The 23,313-nt window shown below is 39.5% G+C and overlaps 2 protein-coding genes across 2 annotated transcripts in view; one reads left to right on the forward strand and one right to left on the reverse strand.

The window, feature by feature from the left end:
* The window catches only part of adcyap1r1b (adenylate cyclase activating polypeptide 1b (pituitary) receptor type I), a 31,035-nt gene extending 19,803 nt beyond the window's left edge, over positions 1–11,232 (forward strand). Inside the window, exons 3-14 of the mRNA XM_037770067.1 lie at positions 2,378–2,480; positions 5,541–5,654; positions 6,260–6,363; positions 6,481–6,578; positions 8,092–8,224; positions 8,384–8,537; positions 8,649–8,709; positions 8,803–8,872; positions 8,976–9,067; positions 9,972–10,101; positions 10,387–10,428; positions 10,896–11,232. Coding sequence (XP_037625995.1) covers positions 2,378–2,480; positions 5,541–5,654; positions 6,260–6,363; positions 6,481–6,578; positions 8,092–8,224; positions 8,384–8,537; positions 8,649–8,709; positions 8,803–8,872; positions 8,976–9,067; positions 9,972–10,101; positions 10,387–10,428; positions 10,896–11,084 — 1,290 coding nt within the window. The 3' untranslated portion in view covers positions 11,085–11,232. The remainder of the gene's footprint in view (positions 1–2,377; positions 2,481–5,540; positions 5,655–6,259; positions 6,364–6,480; positions 6,579–8,091; positions 8,225–8,383; positions 8,538–8,648; positions 8,710–8,802; positions 8,873–8,975; positions 9,068–9,971; positions 10,102–10,386; positions 10,429–10,895) is intronic.
* ghrhrb (growth hormone releasing hormone receptor b) overlaps positions 10,139–23,313 on the reverse strand; it is a 54,685-nt gene continuing 41,510 nt past the window's right edge. The window contains exons 10-15 of the mRNA XM_037770066.1: positions 22,993–23,084; positions 22,755–22,884; positions 22,538–22,579; positions 20,984–21,232; positions 12,441–12,541; positions 10,139–10,416 (exon numbers count right to left, since the gene is read on the reverse strand). Coding sequence (XP_037625994.1) covers positions 21,038–21,232; positions 22,538–22,579; positions 22,755–22,884; positions 22,993–23,084 — 459 coding nt within the window. The 3' untranslated portion in view covers positions 10,139–10,416; positions 12,441–12,541; positions 20,984–21,037. The remainder of the gene's footprint in view (positions 10,417–12,440; positions 12,542–20,983; positions 21,233–22,537; positions 22,580–22,754; positions 22,885–22,992; positions 23,085–23,313) is intronic.

Here is a 23,313-nt window from a genome sequence, read left to right on the forward strand (position 1 = left end):
TGAGGGCACCCAGGAATAGATCTATGAAACGTTAATCCAAAGAGCAGAGATTAACGTTACTGTCCGATCACACTGATTTTATTTGACTCACTCGCACGCACAACTCAAATTAAAAGTAGTAACCTACATTATTTGTACACAACTAACCTATAACTCATGAACATGCTCTCGGAGCATGGGCTGGTCACGGAGCTCGCCGATGCGTGCACTGCTACGTGCTGCAAAACCGCGCCCATCTGGGTAAAATACCAAGTTTTTAGGTAGTCTCGTCAAATCAGCGGATAATATTTGAGGTAAATCAACTTCCCAGTACGAACACTTGAATAGCCGTTATTTAAATCATTAGGTCCTAAAAGTTGTAAAATGCACTAATAGCCGAATCCAGAGTTATTGCCCTTCCTCCGTTCATTTGAATGAACCCCAGACCACGGCTGGAGCGAGGGCTGGGAGGCGGCGCCTGCTCTATGGGCCCAATGGATGCGGAAGATTGCCGGAAGATCCATACGCCACTGAGCAATTTTCATAGGAATGAACGGGCGCCCGCCTCCAAAGCTGTATCCAGTTCTCTTAATACATCCATGAGTCCTGCACATACAGTAGTCATTTGATCCGTTGATATAAAAATGTTGATTAGTATATTAGTTATATACTTTAAAGGTATAATAAAAGGTATATAGTTGTCAGTTGGTGTTTGTAATCACATGGCATTCAAAGTTGACCCCTCCTCCTCAGCTCAATTAGCAGGAGGGAGAGAGCAGCGGTGGTCGAGTGAGCTATAGAATGAATGGAGAGAGAGAGCGCCGATAGTACGAACAAAGCAGCAAACCAGAGAAATAAAATGTTATTTTTTGATTGTTTAACAGTGGTTATGTTCTAAAGCACAAATAAAACACACAACTAACTCCGAACGCCTCCGCACAGCCCTGCGGGAAGGTGCCGAGCTGCCGGATTTTGAATGAATGCAGCCGAAAGGCAGGCTGTCTTCTCTGCCTGGTGTGTGTGCCTCGGTCAAACTGACACAACGATAGCAGCACACAGCAGCCACTGCATACCGTAGAAGAGAGACAGAGGAACAGGGGAACTCACAGCGATGTAACAAACGATGTTCTCATCCGTCAAATACGGCCACAAAGCATCTAAAGGGGGACTTTAGGGGCCCATCGATGTATAATGCTTGTGCCTCCGTATGAGAAGCCGATGGGCGTGACAAAGCGGCGGTATTTAACCACCTGAACGGGGTGCAAACCTTGTGTGCTGTTATTGACTGGGGATTACACCCCCACATGGAGCATAAAGGCTGTTTGCAGACGGCCAGCAGCATCCAGAGTAAAGCAAAATAAGAAGAAAAGAGAAAATACAGGTGGAGGGCTGCAGGGTCTCTGCAGAAACATACACCACAAAATACAAAATAATATGACTAACCTGTGTCTACAATATCTACTTAATGATTTGAGATGGAATAACATCCACAACATTCACATAACAGATCCAGAGAATGTCTTCAATCCAACCATCTGGGCTTTTACTGCCAGGGCATTCAATTGAACTGTACCACTGCAGACGCGGTGCTGTTGCTAGAGAGCGCAGCACATAAATCATCCAGCAGATCCGTGGAAACAGAGAGTGTGTCGACGTACACTTGTTCCACACAGTGCCCCCCGAAACCAACTGCGTCTCTATTACTCTGCTAAATCTTCAGTGCATGACTCCCAAGCGAGTGCTGTTGACGTCAGCGGATAAATGTCCAACTGCTCCTCTGCTACACCTCATAAAGCCGTGACGCGGCGTCTCCCGGACTGACGCCAGCACAGACACACTAGATCGTCTTCTTAGCCCCTCCATCACCGCCCCCCCCTCCCATCCTCCTCGGTTCCAACGTCAGCCCAGCATTGTGCAGTTGCCAGAAGGGGGGCTGTGAAGGAGGCGTCTCTGGACGTGACCTGCGTGTTTTGGAGTCGTAGCTCTTGGACTCCAGCTGATCTCGATTGTGTTGAAGCCACAGGAGAGCTACAAGTTTAAACAGTCACCTCTGTGTATCTGTCGGCAGTGCTTAACAGATGGGAGTAATGCCTGGCACGGTCCAGTGTGAAAAGTGCACGTCTGAAAAGCTTTTTCTGCCTTGTTTTCAGCGCGTCCTCTGGGTCAGTTAGCATGGGGAGAGTGCCAACAGCTCTGAACTGGTTTGTTTAATTGGTTGAGTGTTTAAACAGATCCCAGAACTAAGACCTCTCCCACACTGTTATGTGAACCGCATGGTGAAGCTAATGAAGCAGCCTCTTCCACTTTACCTTTGGGTCCTTCCCCTCTGATGTAATCTTCAGCCACTTGACTCTCTCTTTCTCTCTATATGTGTGTGTGTGTTCATGTTGTTTTCCAGGTTTCGAGCCAAGAGGTGCCCACTAACTGTGTGATCAAGAGGGAGCAGGAGAAATGCATGGAAATGATGGCCTCGGATGATCCTGGGAACGATCCAGAATTCGGTAGTTTTTTTGCGAGTGCATGTGTTTTCTGTAACCTTTAATCCCTTCCCCCTCGTGCTAACCACTATTTTGTCGATGTAACAGTTTTCAACACAGGCTAATTAAATTTAAAAATAGAATAAACAGATTAAAAACAGAGAATATCTTCAGGGTCGGCATACTAATGAGCGGGAGATAATTCTACAAATTGTGGCTGACTCTAACCTGCTTGTCTGCGAAGAGAGATCATTAGAAAGACGTGACCGTTTGCCTGTGTGTGTGTGTGTGTGTGTGTGTGTGTGTGTGTGTGTTTAGGGCCAACAGAGAAATTCAGCAAAGCAAATTAATTCTTGTGTTTCCCTCCAGAGTGGGGGAGGGGCCGAGGCTGTAATTGGCAACATCTCATGATGATGATCCTTAAAATTAGAGTTGATGAGTGAGACAGTGAGTGACAGGCGTCTCTCTGGCTGATTATATGATGGTTGAAGGGAAGAGTGAGTGTGAGAGGCTTTGTGCCAATTCTCCTTCTTAACATCGTTTAGAAGCCTCTTTTGGTTTGGAGAGGCCCTCTGAAGACAGAGCTACAAGGCATAAAATGACCCCTCTACTGCATGGGGATGTCATTTGTCATTTGAAACATATGACATCTTACAAAAAGTGTTTCCTCATTTTTTTGTGTGTTTTCCTGCGAATGTCCAGCAACACGTGTCAATTTTCGCTTGTTACATGCATACAGTCTTTTCAAAATAAACTTCTGTCTTCACAGGAAACAACTTGGTTAGGTTTAGGGCAACAAAACTACTAAGTTAAGTTTAGGAAAAGATTGTGGTTTGGACTAAAACAACTATTGAATTGGTGTTGCGGTACGGAAGTCATGTGACAAATAAATCAAAATTGACTTTCACACGGGGTAACATCGATCTCCTGGGCGAAATCTGGTGTTTGTTTGACCCACCTTTCCAACCCGACCTCCTCCCTACACTGCGTTTGTTGCTCTTCATAGTCATAGGGTCGCAGGTTCGAATCCGGTTTGGGGCCCTTCTGTGTGGAGTTTGCATGTTCTCCCCGTGATAGCGTGGGTTTTCTCCGGGTACTCCGGTTTCCTCCCACAGTCCAAAGACATGCAGTTTGATTTAATTGTTGACTCTAAATTGCCCGTAGGTGTGAATGTGAGTGTGAATGGGTGAATGGTTGTCTGTCTCTATGTGTCAGCCCTGCGATGGACTGGCGACCTGTCCAATGTCGGCTGGGATCGTCTCCAGCCCCCTCCCCCGCCCCCCCTGCGACTCCTAACGGGATAAGCGGTTGCAGATGGATGGATGGATAAATATACTGTATATATACGAATTATATTACATTACTTTTCGTAGGTGTGCTACGAAAGTTTATGATTTAGGATTTTTAAACACAGTTAAAAAAATCTCAGGACATTGATTTTTCCAGTCCCAAAGAGTACAGAAGTAAAAATTGTATAATACAAATGTGATCGTCTATAAATGTGATTTAGCCTATAAATGCTTGCCAGTGAGTTTATCACATACTCTAAAACTGTCAGTCTGCATCTAAGGAAGCTTTCAGGTGACAAAACACAATTTCATGTACAGTTCTCTTGTCCTCTGACAGTGTACGAGGATGGCTGTTTGAAAAGTACAGCCTTCCACCAACTGGACTGGTTGTGTTATTTCTGCACATCAAACTAGCACCATCTTTTTAAAGATGTTATTTGTGTTGTAGTTACATGTACTTGGTAGGTGGCCTATTTGCTACAAGGCAGAGCTGGTTAACTAAATCACACAATGAATTTGGAAAGTCTTCTTTCGGTTTCTGCATTGCTGTATGCACGATTGTTCCAATACCTCCATGATCGTGTCTTATCTAGACCGATTTCTAAATTTGGGATTCAGCTACAAAACATGTATTACAACCAGGGATGGGACAGTATAGGATTTTATCTGAGATTGCGATAAAAAACACTCACGATAAATTTGTTGTGGTGAATTTCCAGTATCAGGATAATTGTGAATATTGTCACATACTGTAAGTGACAAAAAGCTGTCTAGCTCATTATCATGGTAGAGAAGAGAAAAATAGAGCCTGATTTAAAACAACAACACAGGAATTGTCATGTAAGAGAACAGACTCACACAATGTTGCTATTTAGTTTTTTAATTTATCCTTTATTTATGCAGGGGGCCCTTATGATTTATGATTACCTTGTCTAATATTGTTTGATTGTTTTTCACTGAAAGGGATGCTCACTAAAAAAAGATATGCATCTTATCTGTGATGCAATAAAAAGATTTGTTTCAAGTATCAATACATATTGATATTGAATATTTGAAACAGTTTCAATACTCATTTTCCGCAGTATAGATAAACGGGTACCAGCTGCACTTTCTTCTCTCTCTTCTCTCTAACAGCAAGTTGACACAGACAACGCTATTTATCTTTTAATAACAATCAAAAATGTTAGAAGAGAAATTTTAGTATAGTGACAAGTTTCTAAGCAAAATGTAAGGTAAAGTGATTCCTATATGTTTTAGAGCAATTTAATGAGTTTTAAGCATATTTTGATGATTATTGGGATAACATCGTGAATTGCAATTATTTTGGCCAGAATAATCGTGAAATGAAATTTTCATATTGTCCCATGCCTAATTACAATGACTAGTCATCTCTCATAAAATGCATTAAGTGTTTCCTCTAATATCTTTTCTCTGTTATCTTGAGCTTTCTCTCTTTCAGATGCTTTTCTAAAATTGTATTTTAATTAAAAAGCCGCAGCATCAAATAAAAAGAGGCACAGGCTGTATCAGCAGGAAGGAAGTAACAAATAGAATTATTGAATGTGTTTACTTCAAAAATGAGATTTGAATTAAAAAGAAAAGATATTTGTTCGTAATGGCTGCTGGCATGGGAGCTGACAATTCAGCCACCATATGAGAGTTTCAAGGATCTGTGACTTTGAAGTAATGATAAATGAGTTGCAGTTGGGCCTTTTTTCTCCCCAAAATGAACATATGTCTCTTTATGAAACACTCACTGTTGTGTGCTGTATTTGTCCACTTGTTGTGTCCGCAGGCTGTCCGTGGTTTTGGGACAATCTGACGTGTTGGCAGCCCGCCAGGATCGGTGAGGTGGTCGAAGTCAACTGTCCTGAACTCTTCTCTCAGTTCATAAGTGAAGAAGACTTTGGTCAGTTACTAAGGACTTCCCATTTAATAATAGCTCTAATTCTTTTTTTTTAGGCTCCCTGTTTACGTGTCTTGTTGAAGTGTGGAGATTTTACCGTTTAATTTCAAATATTCAGGTGCTCAAATGTGAAATTCTGATGCCGTTTCAGTGAGCTGCAGATTTAGTAAACCAGAGAATCACACATTCAAATGTCTGTGTGTGTGTTGTGTGTGTTTATGTGTGAAATGAGGACAGGACAAAGTGGAGATATTTCTTTGGTCCCCGCTTAGGTGCTTAGGTAAGAATTAGGTTTTGGCTAAGGTCATGGTTAGGAGCTAGAATGTATTATGTCAACGAGTGTCCTCACAAATACAGTGTGTGTTTGTGTGTGAGATATCCATTCTGTCGTTGTAGTATGCACATTTCAAACTAATGGCTTCCTACTGCATCGGTAATATTAGAGTAAATATGCAAAGAATGTAAATATATGTGTGTGATATTGGAGGTGGTTAACTTCCAGCTCTCACTGAAATAACGAATGTTAGAGGGTCTGCTTCTCTTCCTGATTTCACTTTAGAAATAAGTCTGTGTTTGCCATAATCAAATAAAGTGCGTTGTGTCCACAGAGGTGGGGACGGTGAGTCGTAACTGCACTGAGTTTGGCTGGACAGAGACCTTCCCTCATTACATCGATGCCTGCCTGGGTGACGAGGTGAACACCACTCAACCGGTTAGTATATCACTGTCTGCAGCTGTGTGAGAGTCACGGTTTCAATGAGACATTTTATATAAAAAAGCACACTGCTGTTTGTTCAGTTTTTTGGTTGTGCTTATGTTTCCATCTCAGGACATGTACTATGTGTCAGTGAAGGCTCTGTACACTGTGGGCTACAGCACATCGTTGGTCTCCCTCACCACGGCCATGGTCATCCTGTGCAGGTTCAGGTGAGACGTTTGGTGGTCGTGGATGGTACTACAGAACACCAGGTTTACCAGACAGACATGAACACGTAGTGGAGAAGAAATGGTGGACGTACTAACTTCCTTATAGATATCCAAGTGCCCTTATACAGAGTCGTAATCAAAGATTTTTTTATGATGAGGACATCCCTGTCAAGATGAGTTATGAATAGAGTTATTAAAGTATTTCACATGTTTTAAGGTTAATTACATAACATGATGTTATTATACTGAACACTGTTTTATAGTTGTATGATTTATATGAAATAGTCCTGCTCAAATTTATAGAAATGCACCCGGTAGGCCTGTAATTTGATATCATACGGAAGCTTTAGTACTAGTAATATTGGTACTACCGGTACTGCTGCTATCATCACTATTATTGCTGTTGATGCTTCTACTACTGCTACTAATGCTACTGCTGCTACACTACCACTACTATAATTAGTGTTAGTACTACTGATACACTATTGGACCACCACTAGTATTACTGCTATTATCTCCGCCAGATATAAGCCTGTGGGGAGTTTATGCGTCCGTTCAGTCGCGCGTGTGTGTGTGTGTGTGTGTGTGTGTGTGCGTGCGTGTGTCTGTCTGTACACGGTTAATCTCGCATACTGCAGAGCCCATCAGCCTAATAATTTGTGTGCTCATTTATGACTGTACGCTCAAGGACCTCTCATGGTTGCAGTGACTCACAATTTTTGAAAAAACACATTTTATACCGTCATTGACTGCTGACTCCTCATTCCCATTAACCGGCCAGTAGGGGGTTAATTCCATACCCGTTATGTTATGATCCACTAAACTTAGGCACGATACGAGATGAAAAAAGCCTGTTTCTGTTATCTTCACCGCCATGTGTCTGTAAGCGAGTCAGGAGGGAGGGGGGAGGGAAACATACCTGGCAGAGTGCAATTTTCTAGTTATTGCTCGTATTGATACTACTACAATTAGTACCACAACTACTGCTACTGTTGCTGCTGTTGTTGCTCCCACTACTTCTACAGTACTAATATCACTACTACTACTGCAATTATTATCATCACTTCAGCTAGTGCTGCTGCTACTATTACTATTGCAACTGTTGCTACTTCTACTACTACTACTCTACTACAGTACTACTATCTACTTCTACTAGTACTACTACTATCTAATAGTACTAGTATTACTACAATTATTACCACTTCTGCCACTACTATTGCTGCTTCTACTGCTGCTGCTACTACAACTACTACTACAGTAGGCCTACTACTATCACTACGGCTATTACTACAATTAGTACCACTACTATTGCTGCTGCTAAAGCTACTACTGCTGCTACAACTATGTGTGAATCACTACTGTAATGTAACTATCAATAACAGCATATTGCTTATTATTTATCAATGGATAGCAACAACACAAACGTCTTGTTCTTCTGCACGCAGTGTTTTTCTTTATCAAAAGACTCTTTGATATTCAGTATGTTCAAGTCTGTTTTCGCTTTGCTACACAGGAAGCTGCACTGTACCAGGAACTTCATCCACATGAACCTATTTGTGTCGTTCATATTGAGAGCTATTTCAGTCTTCATCAAAGACGGCGTGCTGTACGCCAAAGAGGACAGCGAGCACTGCTTCATACACACCGTGAGTAACACCAACACGCCCGCACACATGCCCACGAAGCCCTCTTCTGATCTCATGTTAACAGGCAGCGGATGATTTGTTCAAATAGAACAAAGATGATCTTTTAATTTTTATTTCTTCTCATATTTTTCACCTGTCGCCTTTTCTCTCTCCTTGAAGCTGGAGTGTCGAGCAGTGATGATATTCTTCCATTACTGCGTCCTCTCGAACTACTTCTGGCTCTTCATCGAGGGTCTGTACCTCTTCACTTTACTGGTGGAGACCTTCTTCCCTGAAAAGAGATACTTCTACTGGTACATCATCATCGGTTGGGGTGAGACATCAACCACTTCACACACACTACAGTAGAGCTCTTATCTGATGACTGGATGCATCGTTGTTAACGTTTGTATGTGTATTTGTGTATGTATTTATGTTACAACAGGGGCCCCCACAGTGTGTGTGACCATCTGGGCGGTGCTGAAGCTACACTTTGATGATGTCGGGTACGTTATGAACAGCAGTAGTTTAGTGTTAGTACGTTTGAAGCTTGTCTGATCATGTATTGACTCTGTTGCTGTATCACCCCCCTCTCTCAGGTGCTGGGACACGAATAACAACGCTGCCATCTGGTGGGTGATCAAGGGACCTGTGCTCGCCTCTATTATGGTACGTCATCACTCTGTTTGAGCAGTGACAACATAAAAAATAATCCTTCCATTACCAAATATATATATATATATATTTTTTTTGCATTACATTTTTTCTACAGATCAACTTTGTGCTCTTCATCGGCATCATCATCATCCTTGTCCAGAAATTACAGTCCCCAGATATCGGTGGGAATGAATCCAGTATTTACCTGTAAGTCCTTTGACATTTACTTTTTATTTAACATTTTTCCGCCTGGTATTAACCCTTTAATGTCCTCCCTAAGAAAAAAAGAAATGGAACAATTTTCTCTTTGCATTTTTTGGGGCAATTATAACAACAATCAATGTTTTTTTATAGAGATCCCACATTTTTGTTTTTTAATAGATGCCTCTACCAAACAGTTGAGATGTCACCGGTAAAAGAAAAAATATGAACCATGTACTATTATTATACTAGTAATAGGTTAGTATGCCAACATATGTCAATTTGTTACCATGGAATTAGTAGTATTACCAGTACTTGTATCATTCCAATGTATTTATTCTAGATATTTACCATATTTACAGTAGGCTACTTTGAAAACATTGCATAAATGGTGAAAAATCCTACTGATATCATTTTGTCATCAAATATATATTGGAATAACATTAAATATATTATATTAACAAATTATATTAACAACAGTTAATGTTCACAAGTTTTGTTATTTAATAAAAATTGTAAATTTATTATCTTAATGAATTGGTCAAAGTCTCCCGTCACAGGCTAGATTTTTTTAAAGCCTGAAAACAGAGCCATGAGGAGGAGCAGAAGTCTAGTTATCTCTCAGAACACTTGAATTACAATATGCTGAAAGGTTATTATGGACTTTCTGCCCAATGATGCCAAAACTATACTGCCTACTGCCACTTTAATGCACATTAATTCCATTAGTTCCAAAAGGGGCAAAGCCTTTGGCCAAGGGGGTCAAGCAGTGAGCGGGGGTATATGAGCCACGTTCACTTTTGCCTCGTTGAGACAGAATGTTGTCATACCTGTGTGTGCTGATTGTGATGAGGACACACATACTGTAGTCCGATCATAATTCTGTGTGTGTTTGTGTGTTATTTTGCAGGAGGTTGGCCCGCTCCACTCTGCTACTGATTCCTCTGTTTGGGATCCACTACACTGTGTTTGCCTTCTCCCCTGAGAACGTCAGCAAGAGAGAGCGTCTGGTGTTTGAGCTCGGCCTCGGATCCTTCCAGGTGAGCTTAAAGGTTAACTTACTGTAACAACCAGTGAAGGAAGGATGAGGATAATAACAAAACTATAATGAAGGCTTTACACCCGACTGCAGGGAAACTAGACTTGACATGAAACTTGAAAGCAAAATTCTAAGAAAATGATTGTATGTAAAAACATTAATAACAACTTTCAAAATTGATCATGTTGCTTTTATTCACATTAGTGTTTCATTTTGCACGGCTATTTTTTTACAGAGGATATGTCGGTGTTTTTGTCTCATGCTTGGACCCTCTGTGTCTCCTCAGGGCTTTGTCGTGGCTGTCCTCTACTGCTTCCTGAATGGAGAGGTAAACATCCTTTAAAACAATTACTGACACCATTACACCAGTTGTCTGAAAGCACAATTTAATTAAACATACATAACAGCATTACTGATCTACAGCGTATCCATAAGGAATAGATGAGGTTTGAAATGCAAATAACCTGAGTTAGGGTATAGATAAGGCTTATCGTTTTTATTTTCGAACAAAAACATTTGGATTATGTTACTATTGAAAATTAGGAAAAATTTGATATTACAATTTATTTATTTTTTTTGTTTAAAAATCAGATTAGAATCAATCTATATCTGGCACATAATAATTTCTTCACTCTCTCTTATATGTGATTAAATGTGAAAATGTGTTTTTAAGTGAGAATCTAAAACAACGAGCCTTAAATACAGCGCAGACAGAGCGTGAGACTGAGGGACAGTGAGCTTGTCTCTTTCCAGCGAGGTCCATTAATAATGACCTTGTGAAGTATATCCCTCAAGGTGCAATCGGAGATCAAGAGGAAATGGCGCAGCTGGACGGTGAACAGGTACTTTGCTGTGGACCTGAAGCACCGGCATCCTTCGCTGGCGAGCAGTGGGGTGAACGGGGGCACTCAGCTGTCCATTCTCAGCAAGAGCAGCTCGCAGATCCGCATGTCCAGCCTGCAGGCCGAGACCCCGGCCACCTGAGTGACGCCGGTGGGGACGCCGTGTCCGGCAACGCCACCGCCGCCGCCTCCGGACCTGACGCCGCCAAACCTGCCACACCCACCATCCTCCCGATGACCAGCCTCGCCAACCCGTTCCTCAACCCGTACCCCAACCCGTACCCAGACGAAACCATGATGGAAACCCAACTCAACTCCTGCGACCCAGAGCAGCCTCTAGTCTGACCTGCTTCACCCCAAAACATGACCCAACCTGAACGTCAGGTGCCAAATAATGAATCTCTTCATGTCCCGACCTCTGACCTGGTTCAGGAGTGAACACTTAGTCCTCCTGTTCCTGAGCAGCCTCTCAGCTTCAAAGGGCATGATTAGGAATTCTAGTGTATATCTTGTTGGGCTATAACCCGCAGAATGGTTATCTCTCTGTATATACATCGTGTTGTTGTTTGTCTGGTGCTACAGTATTTGCTGCTGTATAGCACAGAGGGACCAGTTTATTACTGCAGCCCTCTCACAGTGATCATTCCAGTCCGTCTGAGAACGTTTTTACATTTTGTCCTCAAGTTTAACCCTTTCTTGAAAAAAAAAAGTGTTTTGGATTATTACTATATGCTGTATTCCTCTTTAGATAGAGACAGCACAGCTGCCGTGCCATTTGAAACTGCTTAATTTAAGACAATGTAAATACCTTAAAGGGGCACTCCACTGATAAAAAATAACCCTAGTGATGTCATAGTGATGTCATCAGGGTTATTTCAGCTTGGGCTTGGAATCTGCACATTTTTAACTGAAAACCTGCGTTGCAAACTGAGGGCAAGATGCGGGTATTTACCAGGCGAGCAGGATCTATTGGAAAGGTACTGCTTGCTGCATTATGGGAAATGTAGTGTCCAGTGTTTTTGGAGCTTGCCCCAAAACCTGGACTAAAATTTGTGATACCTCTGCCTCTGCTGCTTCAATTCTGACGCGCCCTGATGTACAGTAAATGAGTAGTTTAGTTAAATATGTTGACAGCAATTTAAAGAATGAAGGTTCACACTCACATCAGTGTTAGAAAATTGAACTTTTAACCATCAAATCTGTGTTATTGATTGAGCTAAGGGTCAGCTGAAACATTATGGATCTCAAGTCATACCCAGACTTATTGAACCCATTCACAAAGCTCTCCCATTATACTGGCACAAGCCTTCGTTTCCTGTGTAAACTGTGACTGATGTAAAATAATATCATGGGTGTTGAAGACAACCAGACTGAGGAATGTCAAGGAGAAATTTCATCTGGATCTAACAGGTGAAACTTGGTAAAGCAGTATTTATGAGAAGGACGTATTTTCTACATTTATGTGAAATGCCAAAAAAAGGGGAAAAAAAAATCATACCAGGGTTAGATGATGACTCGGAGGGTCTTCTTCAGACGTGTGCACATTGCTGAGGTTTGCCTACGACCACGAACTTCTCTTTCAAATCTCAGCACTGGAAACTAGACATCCGAGAAGAAGACACCTTTGGAGATCAGTGCGTCTGTAGTTTAGTTTTAAACAGCCGTTAGTACAGAAAATGTCAACGAAAATGAACTCATGACTAAAGCATCATGAGTTCAGTTGCTTGCATGAAATTGCATTTATTGCCCATGTGGTTTTGTTTACTTTTTTTGGTGAGAATTCAGTGTTTAATCGGGTGTTAAAGTTTCTTTTTCTTCATAAACTTTCATTGTCGGGCTGTTGAGGAGGCGACGCGCCGTAATACTGATTCTCTTGTCACTTCGTAAAGCGGAGCCTCTTCAACAGCCTCCTGCAGGAAGTTTCAACATCGTACTGGTCGAAGTGAAGGTGTAGACCATCGGAAACATTCACTGTTTTTGGATAAAATGTCCTGATTTGTTTCTGAAAAATGACCGTTTGAAAAATCTGTTTTAATTTTGATTAATGAGGGCTTCTTTTTCAGACAAATCCCTCGTACCACCTCACAGTATCTCTATCTTTCTGCAGTTATTGTCTCTGGTGGCATTTGCTCTCTTTATGCTTGAAAACAAGCACATTGAGATGGATGTTACTTTCAGAGAGGGGCTTTTAACTCGGGGCTAATTCTCTCATTCCAAAGACCAATTAATCGACTCCTCACTGAGTTTTTTTGCACGGCCGTATCTGTTTGCAAAGGCTGAGTTAGCTTTGCAACCGATGTCACTGCAGTTGTTTCTTTTGGTCCGACTACCCTCTGAATCCCTACGTTCAACTCTACTTTGTGTCTCCAAAAGTGCCTTTAAGCACAAAACAAGTATTTTGACTTCTGTTGATGATTTCAAAGAAAAAAAGAGATTTGTCTTTTTAATTTCCAAACGAAACTGCAAAGTAAAGAAAAGGGTTGAACAAAGTGCTTTTATGATGCTTAAGACAAAATCAGTGTTTTAAACCTGGAGGCCTTCAAAGTACTTTAACTTGTCTTTGCTAAAGATGAGCAGAACATACGACCGATTAGTGTTTTTAATAAAACAGTGCTACAGTATATTAACTCCGTCAATGTGCAGTACACTATATCACATGCACACAAAAATAAATATCTTTTAGTTTCTTATGTTACCGACACATCCTTTATTTTTCTCAAAAGCAGAACAATGGAAAGTTACTGAACTGTAAAATGTCTCATGTACCTGAACCACAAGAGACTTTTCTTTATGATATATAAGACCTCTATTCTAAATTTCCACTAAATGTGACTGAATTTCTTATTTCTGTAAGGACAGAAATAATTTTGTCGACTGCAAATGTCTGAAGTGTCTTTAAAGACAAACTGGAACTGAAAAATTCCAAAACAACAACAAATGAGTGAATTCATTGATTAACAGATATTTGCTGTTTCTTTTCTGAATACACATTATTTATGACTGATAATAATAGAAAAGTACATCTGCTCAGTTCAGTATTATACTGTAGTTACATATTGAGTTTTTCCTCCTCATCAGCTGTTTGAAGTCTCACAATATACATTGTTTTGGTAATTTGCAGGTAAAAAAAAAAAGTATGGAGCTCCGAAACTGACAAATTGTTGTTAAATAATAATAATTATTTAAAGAATGACAGAAAAACAAAATGAATTAAGAATCAATTTATTTTATCAACTGATTGGTCCTGAAGGAAATATAAGCGTTTTGCTATTTATGCCAATTGATTAGAAGTTTAAGTAAATGCATGAAACTTCAAATTTCTTTTTACTTACCATTTTAATTTCATTTATTGATGTATTTAGTTATATGTTTGACTTGTCTGATCCTGTTTTACAAAAAAATGAGACCAGATTACTCCCAATTATTTATTTTTTTATTTTTAATTTAAATTTTTTCATTATTCTTTTAACTGTTTTCTTATATTTTCTGGAAAAAAACACTACTTGATTGTCTGAGTGCTGTTTCAACACAGCGAGGAAGATCATTTTGATGGAAAATTATTAATCCTTTTTTCATCTCATCTCTTTTTTTCCAGCTTAATTTTAAATATCAAATATTAAAAACTAAACCTACCAAATTCCCAGACACAATTCCAGTCCAGTTACCATGGAATTGTATATGTTAAAATTTAAATTTTTTGAGTTTTAAGAACCTCTTGTCCATGTTAATCCCTTTTTTTCTATCTCATCTCACATATTTTTTTCAACAGTAATTTAGTGACTGTGTTTAAGTGTGTATCATGTTCTAAATAGACACTTACATATAGTAACTGAATAACATGTAATTAACTGACAGCCTGATTTTAAATATAGTGAGTCCTAAACCTAAAGTTTAGAACAGGGCTAAAAATTAGTTTAAAAGTTATTGTTTTGTTTTTGTTTTTGTTTTTTACGTCTGGATCACATATAACTTGTTTCAACATCATTTCAGTCATTACATTGCATTATATTGCAATACTAGAAATATAGTTACTAAAATTAAATTTTGTCCAGTTTCACTCTAAATCTCGAGATGTCTTGGTCAATCAGCTTGGTGTCAGGGCCTTAAGGCGTAAATCTTTAAAAAAAACTCACAAATATATAGATTCATTTTTAAAAAAGGCTCAGTAATTTCTTAAAACAGCTGGCCACTTTAATTGTTAGCAAATGTCACTCAAACAGGAGGAAATGGTGCGTTTTTGGGGGACTATTTTCAGCGGCGGATTAATCCACATTTGTTGCTCTAGTGAGTATTTGAGGCAGCTGGACGGTGTATGTGGGATTGAGTCAAAATAAACTACAGTGTGTGAGTGTGTGTTCATGGTAATGATGGAACATGTCATCCAGTGCAACAGTGTCGCTCATTGATGTGTTTAGAACAGTTGTTGGACAAAAACTATCAAAATGTGTATTAATCCACCACTGAAAATAGACCCGAACAAATGGACTATTTATTCATGTTAGAGTAACATTTGTTGAAAACTATGTTTTAAGAAATTACAGAGCATTTTTTTTTTTTTTTAAATGAAGCTACATATTTGTGAGTAAATAAAAAAAAAAGATATCACTTCTTCTAGGAACCAATGTGCTTGAAGCTGAGTGCCACAAACAGGGACGTACCTCGATGTCCTCAATGGTAGCTACGGCAATTAACCTAAAGGTTAGAACAGGGATAAATTTGGCTTAAAAGTTGTTGTTTTGTTTTTGTTTTTACGTCTAGATCACATATAACTCTTGTTTCATTTCAGTCATTATATTGCAATGTCCAAAAGATTCTTACTAGACATTGAAATATAGTTACTAAAATGAAATGTTGTCCAGTTTTACTCTAAATGTCAACACGTCTTGACCTGCAAATTACCAAATCCATTCTTTCTGGGAGTCCAGACCACAGAAAGGCAAAGAGAGAAAAGAAGGGCTGACCGGAAACTGTATTGTCCTGTTGTTCTGCAGTGTGTGTAGTCAGTGTGACCTGCAATAATAACAGTGCAGATCCAACAGCAGCCATAAGGGGGTCCTGTTTCATCTTCGGATGTCTGGGGAAAGGGCTGGACAATCACCACCTCTGCTCTGGTTCAGTTGAATGTTCAGTTCGAGTTCATCGCAGACATTATGACAATCTCACCGGGTCATGAACCTAATTTTGTTAATGTATTTATGAATTATTTCCTTTAGTGTTAATATGGGAGTTGGAGCCTTATATTGCCAGTACTATGTTGATGTCAGACAAAGATGTTGCTATTATTATAAGGATAAATATTCATTTGAACCTGTTGTTTTGAACTAGTTAGTTGAAGTGTTTGAAAGGTGTGTAGCCAACCTTTGTGACTAAATAAACTGCAGTTTCAATGTGCGAGACAGAAACAAGCTGCCAACGTTGTACCTTGTAAATGGAGTTTTCTGTGGTTCAAAGTGAATAACTGTCATTTAAAAACTTAGCGCTGTGATTGTTTTCATATATTCTTTTTTAAATTATTTTTCTTAATGGTGATCGTGTTTGCTAAAAGTATAAAGCCTCCTGTAATGCCTCTGTACTCTCTAATAGGCTGATGCATGCGTGTTAAATCGTTTTGATCTCATTTGACCAGCAGATGTAATCACAAGGGAGGGTCGAGCTTTCAGGCCATTAAGGGAATCGGAGCTGCATGCTTGTTTTCGAATGGACGAGGCGATTAATAAGCTGAATATTGGGTTTCAACTGTGAACGATTCATCGAATTGTAGCTCTAGTCCCATCAGGACCCATCGAATGCTTTTCCTTTGAATGTTAATTTTTGAAGACATGAGGAAAAGTAAAGTGCCATAAAAACTGCGATTTTATTCTTATTGATTTTTTTTACTGCATAGCATGACAAGAACTTTCAAATGTTTTTCCTTTTTAGCTTTTTGATGGTGGTTATCTTATTGAATTGCTTCATTACGTGTTTGAATCAGTTCGAGGTGAAGAACGGGGCTCAGCGGTTTGTGTACTGATGGCTGAATGTAAAAGTAACTTAAAGCACTCTGCTGTGAGCCTGCTTCTGTCTGCTCATGAGCTCTTCTTTTTTATTTCATTTGATCTCTTTCACTGCACAGTGCACCATTTGATCTTGTTTTGGTGTGCACATTAGAAAGTTTTTTTTGTACATTATGGAAGTATCGACAATAAATGTTTTTAACTTGTTGGCTCAATGTTGTTGTGTGTGGTAAATACGTCTTCTGGCTTAAAGGAAAATGTTCTGTTTTTATTGTAAACAAATACTATGAAAATACCAAAAACAATAATGTGTTCCATCTTTTAATACTTTCCAATTTTCCTTTCCTGTCATTGGCTCTCAGCCCCCTTTCCTACTGCTCCTCCTAAAGCCCCAGACACACCAACCCGACATTAAAGAACTAGCGACGGACGATGAAGGCCACCTGTTGCGTCGCCTCACATCGCCTCACGTCGCCTCACGTCGCCTTTGTCTTGGCTGATAAGTTGCACTCGAACGCACCGCAAAAACTACATCCAATGGCCAGACATTCTGCGCCTGCGTGAGATGAAATAACTCTCCACACCAGCAGGCGGCGGTAGTCTGTATTCATCATTCAAAAAGGAGGACCGAGGACTGCGGATTTATAAGCCGTTGTTAAGATACATACATGAAATAAATTGCCGTCTGCAGACCATTTTCACACCGAAGAAACTCCAACACAGGCAGACTAGAGCCGAAGTTGCGGGACACCAGAAAAAAACTAGGCCGACAGACACTCACCGAAGGCCCCAAACTGTCCGACAGCCAACTGTTGGTGTGTCAGGGCCTTAAGACGTAAATCTTTAAAAACAACTCACAAATATATTGATTCATTTTATAAAAAAAGCTCAGTAATTTCCTGAAACAGCTGGCTACTGTAATTGTTAGCAAATGGGAGGAAATGGTGCATTTGTTGGGGACTATTTTCAGCTGCAGATGAATCCACATTTGGTGCTCTAGTGAGTATTTGTGGCAGCAGGACGGTCAGTGTATGTGGGATTGAGTCAAAATACAGTGTGTGTGTTCATGGTACTGAAGGAACATGTCACCCAGTGCAACAGTGTGGCTCATTGACGTGTTTAGAACAGTTGTTGGACAAAAATAAATAAAAATGTGTATTAATCCACCACTGAAAATAGTCCCCAACAAATGGATTATTTATTTACGTTTCAGTAACGTTTGTTGAAAACTTCAGTGTGCCTTCAGAAATTACACAGCGTTACTTAAAAGTGAAAGTACATGTTTGTGAGTTCTTTTTAAAAATGTACTTCTTCGAAACCAGTGGGCTTGAAGCTGAGTGCCACAATCACAGAGTATTGTGAGACAGACTTATATATTGTTGGTTTTGGTCTTTTCATGGGATGTTGACAATATGGAAAATATACAGTAGATGATCACCAGCCTCATCCAGTAATGTTCGCCCCCAGCCCAAATAAGAAAAACAACAAATGAAAACGCATTCATGTAGTAAACCGGAACCTGTGAAAGAAACATCCAAATCACTTTCTCAAGTAAGAAAAGAGAAATAGCACTATAATATATGGATGTAATCTAAAAAGCAAAGTTCGGACACGACATGAAAAGCTTTCTTTCAAAAACACCACATCAAAACATGCTCAGTCAATATCGTCCTTCACTTCTTCGCTGCACAATTAAAAATTGGATGAAAGCTTTGTTTTTTTGTCATTTAAGCGCGATGCTCATCACGTCTTGAATCTGACACAACACAGAAGCTCATCTGTTATGCTGCACAGCAAAGACTCAAGAACATGGTATAGTATCACAATCTTAAATATAGCATTTTGTTACACAGATTTTGAATGCAAAAACCTACTGTAGGTTCAATCCACCTGAACTGCAGAGAAACAGTGAGTTATAATGTATGATAAAGGCACTGTAGCGGTCAATAGCTGAGTAATATTTCCTTCCATGAATAATACTGTATACACATATATGTGTACTAAGTGTACTATACCTGCTAACTGTCTACCAAGTCAAAACACAGAAAAATCTATAAATTCAAAGCAAAGATACACAAACACTGTGCGCCATCAACTTGAAAACAGCTCATCTAGTCTCCCATAATTGATTTCTCAGAGGAAACAGGTTCCCGATAAGCATTAGCACAGCACAGCAATCAGTAACTGGGCATCACTAAACCTATGCTAACAAACAGGGAAATATACAGCATAACTTCCTCCACATTTTGCAATATCACAGCATACAGCATATAAGAATAAAAGTAACTTGCACATATGATACAAAAAATATGTTAAATATAAATACCATTTTATCTATTTCAAAGTATGTTGTTAAATCCCTTTTTATCTAGTTTTTTTTTTTTTTTTTTTACTGTAACAACGTCATTTAAAATGGTTTATAAATCTGTTAGAGGAACTGTACCATTGTCATAAAATACATAAATTCTAATTGAGGTCTATTTACATTCACACAAAGACATAAAAACAACAATCCGACAAATAAATAGCTTTTACAGTCTAGTGCTCCAGATGTGCGCTAGTGCACTGTGCAACATGTTGCATGCAGAGCCACTGATGGCAATACGGGCGCGTTCCATTGAACGGAGAAAGTTTCATTTTATACGAATTGTTATTTTGTACCTATACTGCCCAACATTCAAGAGACCAGTGGTGTTGAAGTAAGAGCAAGAATAACATGAACGTCAAAACTCTTAATGAATGGAACAAATCCTTCAGGTGATAGTATAACAAAATGAATCGAGGAGCATTAAGTGCATGAGAGGCGATTAAAGTTTTTTTGTACTGGCTGCTCATAAAGAACAATAAATGCTTGAATGAGCCTACAGGTGTCACAGGGGTAGGGGAAGATAGTTTAGACTGGTCTGTAGTGTAAAGTGGAGACTCGCCACTAATTAATTATTTTATGAATGGCTTAGCATATGAAAATACGAGCAAAAGTAACACAAACACAACATTTTATCACGAAACAGACCAGTAGAGACTTGAAGGACACCACTAATTTCTCTTTATGGTTGTAGCAGGCTCAATTTTAAAGCTAGAGTTACGATACTGTCATCATATGGAACTAGAAAACCTGAGGGGTCTACTAAACAATGCTCCAAACTTGCACAAAATTTTGGGTAGGAAAAACTGGCACGGCCATTTTCAAAGGGGTCCCTTGACCTCTAACCTCCAGATATGTGAATGAAAATAGGTTCTATGGGTACCCACGAGTCTCCCCTTTACAGACATGCCCACCTTATAATAATCACGTGATATTTTTGGCAAGTCATAGTGAAGTCATCACACTGACACACTGACAGCCGTTGTTGCCTGTCGGGCTTGAGTTTGCCATGTTATGATTTGAGCATATTTTTTTATGCTAAATGCAGTACCTGTGAGGGTTTCTGGGCAATATTTGTTATTGTTTTGTGTTTGTAATTGATTTCCTATAATAAATATATACAAACATTTGCATAAAACAAGCATATTTGCCCACTCCCATGTTAATAAGAGTATTAAATACTTGACAAATCTCCCTTTAAGGTACATTTTGAAGAGATAAAAACTGTGCGATTAATTTACAATTAATCACATTTAAATATTTTAGACTATATCTACTTTAACATATATATACTGTATATATTAAAGGACACTGTTGAGGCCACATTTATTGTGTACTTGTTATCGGTGCTTTTGTAAAAGGGGAGAAAGTATTTGTTGGTTGTGAGTAAGATGTGGAGGAGGACCCCCAAAGCTAAATCTTGTCTATGATAAACACAAAAGGCAACAGAAGATGTGACCTCACTGTCCGCCCATACTAAAGCCTGTAAGTTTGAAAATAATTAATATCAAGGGGGGAAGTTTAATGTGAATGGTGTGTGGGATATTGTGAACAAAAATTAGACTGAAGTCGACAAGTTAACATGTAAATTAGGCAGCCCATGTGGGATTCTGCTGATAATTTGTACCGTACAAAGTTAGGAGGTACCTAACATTCAACAATCAGGCTCTGTGGTTTGGTCACCTGCTCAGGACGTCGTCAAAATGACAAACATGAACGGCAGCCAGTGAATGTTCCTCAGACGGTGGAGACGTTGCTGGGTGTGAGGGTGTGTGTCTCTGAGGCCGGCTGGTCTTTGGGGCTGGATTTGTCCAGGACGGAGATCTGAGTGACCGTGCTGCTCTCAGTGAACAACGTACGCCGTCGTTTACTGTAGCTCAGGTAACTCTGAGTCTGCCACCCCCAAAACCTCTTCTTCAGTTCAGCTTGCACCTGAAGACACACACACACACACACACACACCAACATCCGCGCATTAAAACATACAGAAATAAAACTTAAGTTTTATAGTTAGATAGCTCCAGAGACCAGATCGAATTATGTTCTTCTCTGAAAGGTACATTATTGGTCTGAACTGGACTTTTCCCCTCCATGTCCATAAAAAAAAACATACTAGTAGATTTGTAGATTTCAGCCTATTAAAATTCAGATAGATACTCTCTCACTTTCCAAAACGTGCCATCGATTTTTAGCTTGATTTCCCATCTGTCAGTGACGTATAAAAAAACAATATTTCTTTTGTTTTCTTCTCTTTTTAATAAGAAAAGGAATTATTTCCGTGCACACCCACACAGGTGTTTTCACTTGTTTAGCCTGATTAGATGTCTTCTCTTTCAACCCGATCAGGAATCTAATCAACCAGACAAAGTGAAATCACCTGTGTGGGTGTGCAGGGCCTTCAGAAAGGTTGCTTTTGAGTAGCCAGACATCAGATTGTCCTTTACACTTGTGCCTCACTAGGGACATGCTTATTTTTTTAATTTTTAATTTTTTGATTATTTTGGCTGTGTTAATGCATATGGCATAAATTTGGCCAGGTTTTGTTTTGTTTTTTTTCGAATTTTGGAAGTTCAACCTCAGTTCCTGTGTAGCAGCAAAATACAGACAGACCCCTAAGGACAAAAAAGTCCCCATTGAAACCCATTAAATCCACAATTTTTGATCCCACGGACATTACAGCATAAAATCATGTATTCTACAGTATGATATCTGGCTTTTAATCAGGAGCTCTGGCATCAAAATCATGATTTTTACTCATTTCCACCAGATAGGCCCTTTTCACAGCAGCCATTCTGACATTTCATTGCAGGGTAAACACAGGTGTAATTAATAACCTTGATTATAACCCTGTTCCACTGAGGTGTTTCATGGTCCTGGTATTGTGCATGCTGGCTCACTGGAATGGCTGTGAGACAAAATAGAACAGGACCATAATGAATTTTATCAATTACACCTGTTTACCCTGCAATTACATGTCAAAATGTCTGCTGTGAAAAGGGTCTATTGAGCCATTTTCTCATGTTTGCTCTATGGGGAACATACAAATACACTAAAAAAAATCCTGGTTTCCTGCACAAAAAAGTAAAAATGCATCAAAATCAACAATGTTGCTATTGTCATTGACATATCCCAGACTGTGATTTTTTTTTTCATTAAAAAATAGTGGCATTATGTAAACAAACTGTCATTTGAAGGGTTAAAAGTGGCAAATGTAGTGCATTATTTAGGCCTACTTACCTCGCCATTCAAGAAACAGTAGAGCAGGGCTACAACGAATCCCTTCAGAGCAGAAAAATAATATCCCAAACTGTTAGATATTAAATATAAAAAAAATGTAGTGTACATTCTGAGCAAACTTGTCTGACACTGAGTCGTGAAAAATGTTTATATATTTAACATACCCATTTAATCTTAATCTCCTTACTTTAATTTGTATCTGTGTTGTGTGTTTTACCTGAAAGGATCCCAGGCCGAGCTCTATGAAGATTCGGGCCTCTGCTCCCGTGTTTTCAGGCAGGAAGGCAAACACCATGTAGTGCATCCCAAACAGAGGGATGAGGAGCAGGGTGGATTTGGCCAGCCTCCTGCACACATTGTAAAAAAGACCCATACAGTCAGTGTCTGCAGTTCCATTTGTGTGTGTATGTGTTTGTCCATGTCGTCATGTGGAGGGATATTTATTCTCCTCTCACTTGAAGTGACTGGTGTCGTTGCCACCGACGCCGGGAGATGTCAGCTTCTGGACCAGAATACGGATCACATTGATGAAGATGATGAAGTTCACCTACATGGAACAAACGAAGAGACGTCAAGAAAAAAGTGAAGGAACTACCACAGTATTTGTGTCACAACTGCAGACATTTTTATTTACTGCCCTGCTGTTGTACTATCACATGAAACCTGCAGTCATTGTGGTACAGGGGAATTTACTGTTCCAAATTAGGGAGAACAAGGGGGAAATTTAGGGTACCCCTTAAACTCAAATAACATCAGGTCCCTACTGGAACATGTGC

This window comes from Sebastes umbrosus, chromosome 5 (assembly GCF_015220745.1).
Source record: "Sebastes umbrosus isolate fSebUmb1 chromosome 5, fSebUmb1.pri, whole genome shotgun sequence".
In the NCBI taxonomy this organism is placed as follows: domain Eukaryota; kingdom Metazoa; phylum Chordata; class Actinopteri; order Perciformes; family Sebastidae; genus Sebastes; species Sebastes umbrosus.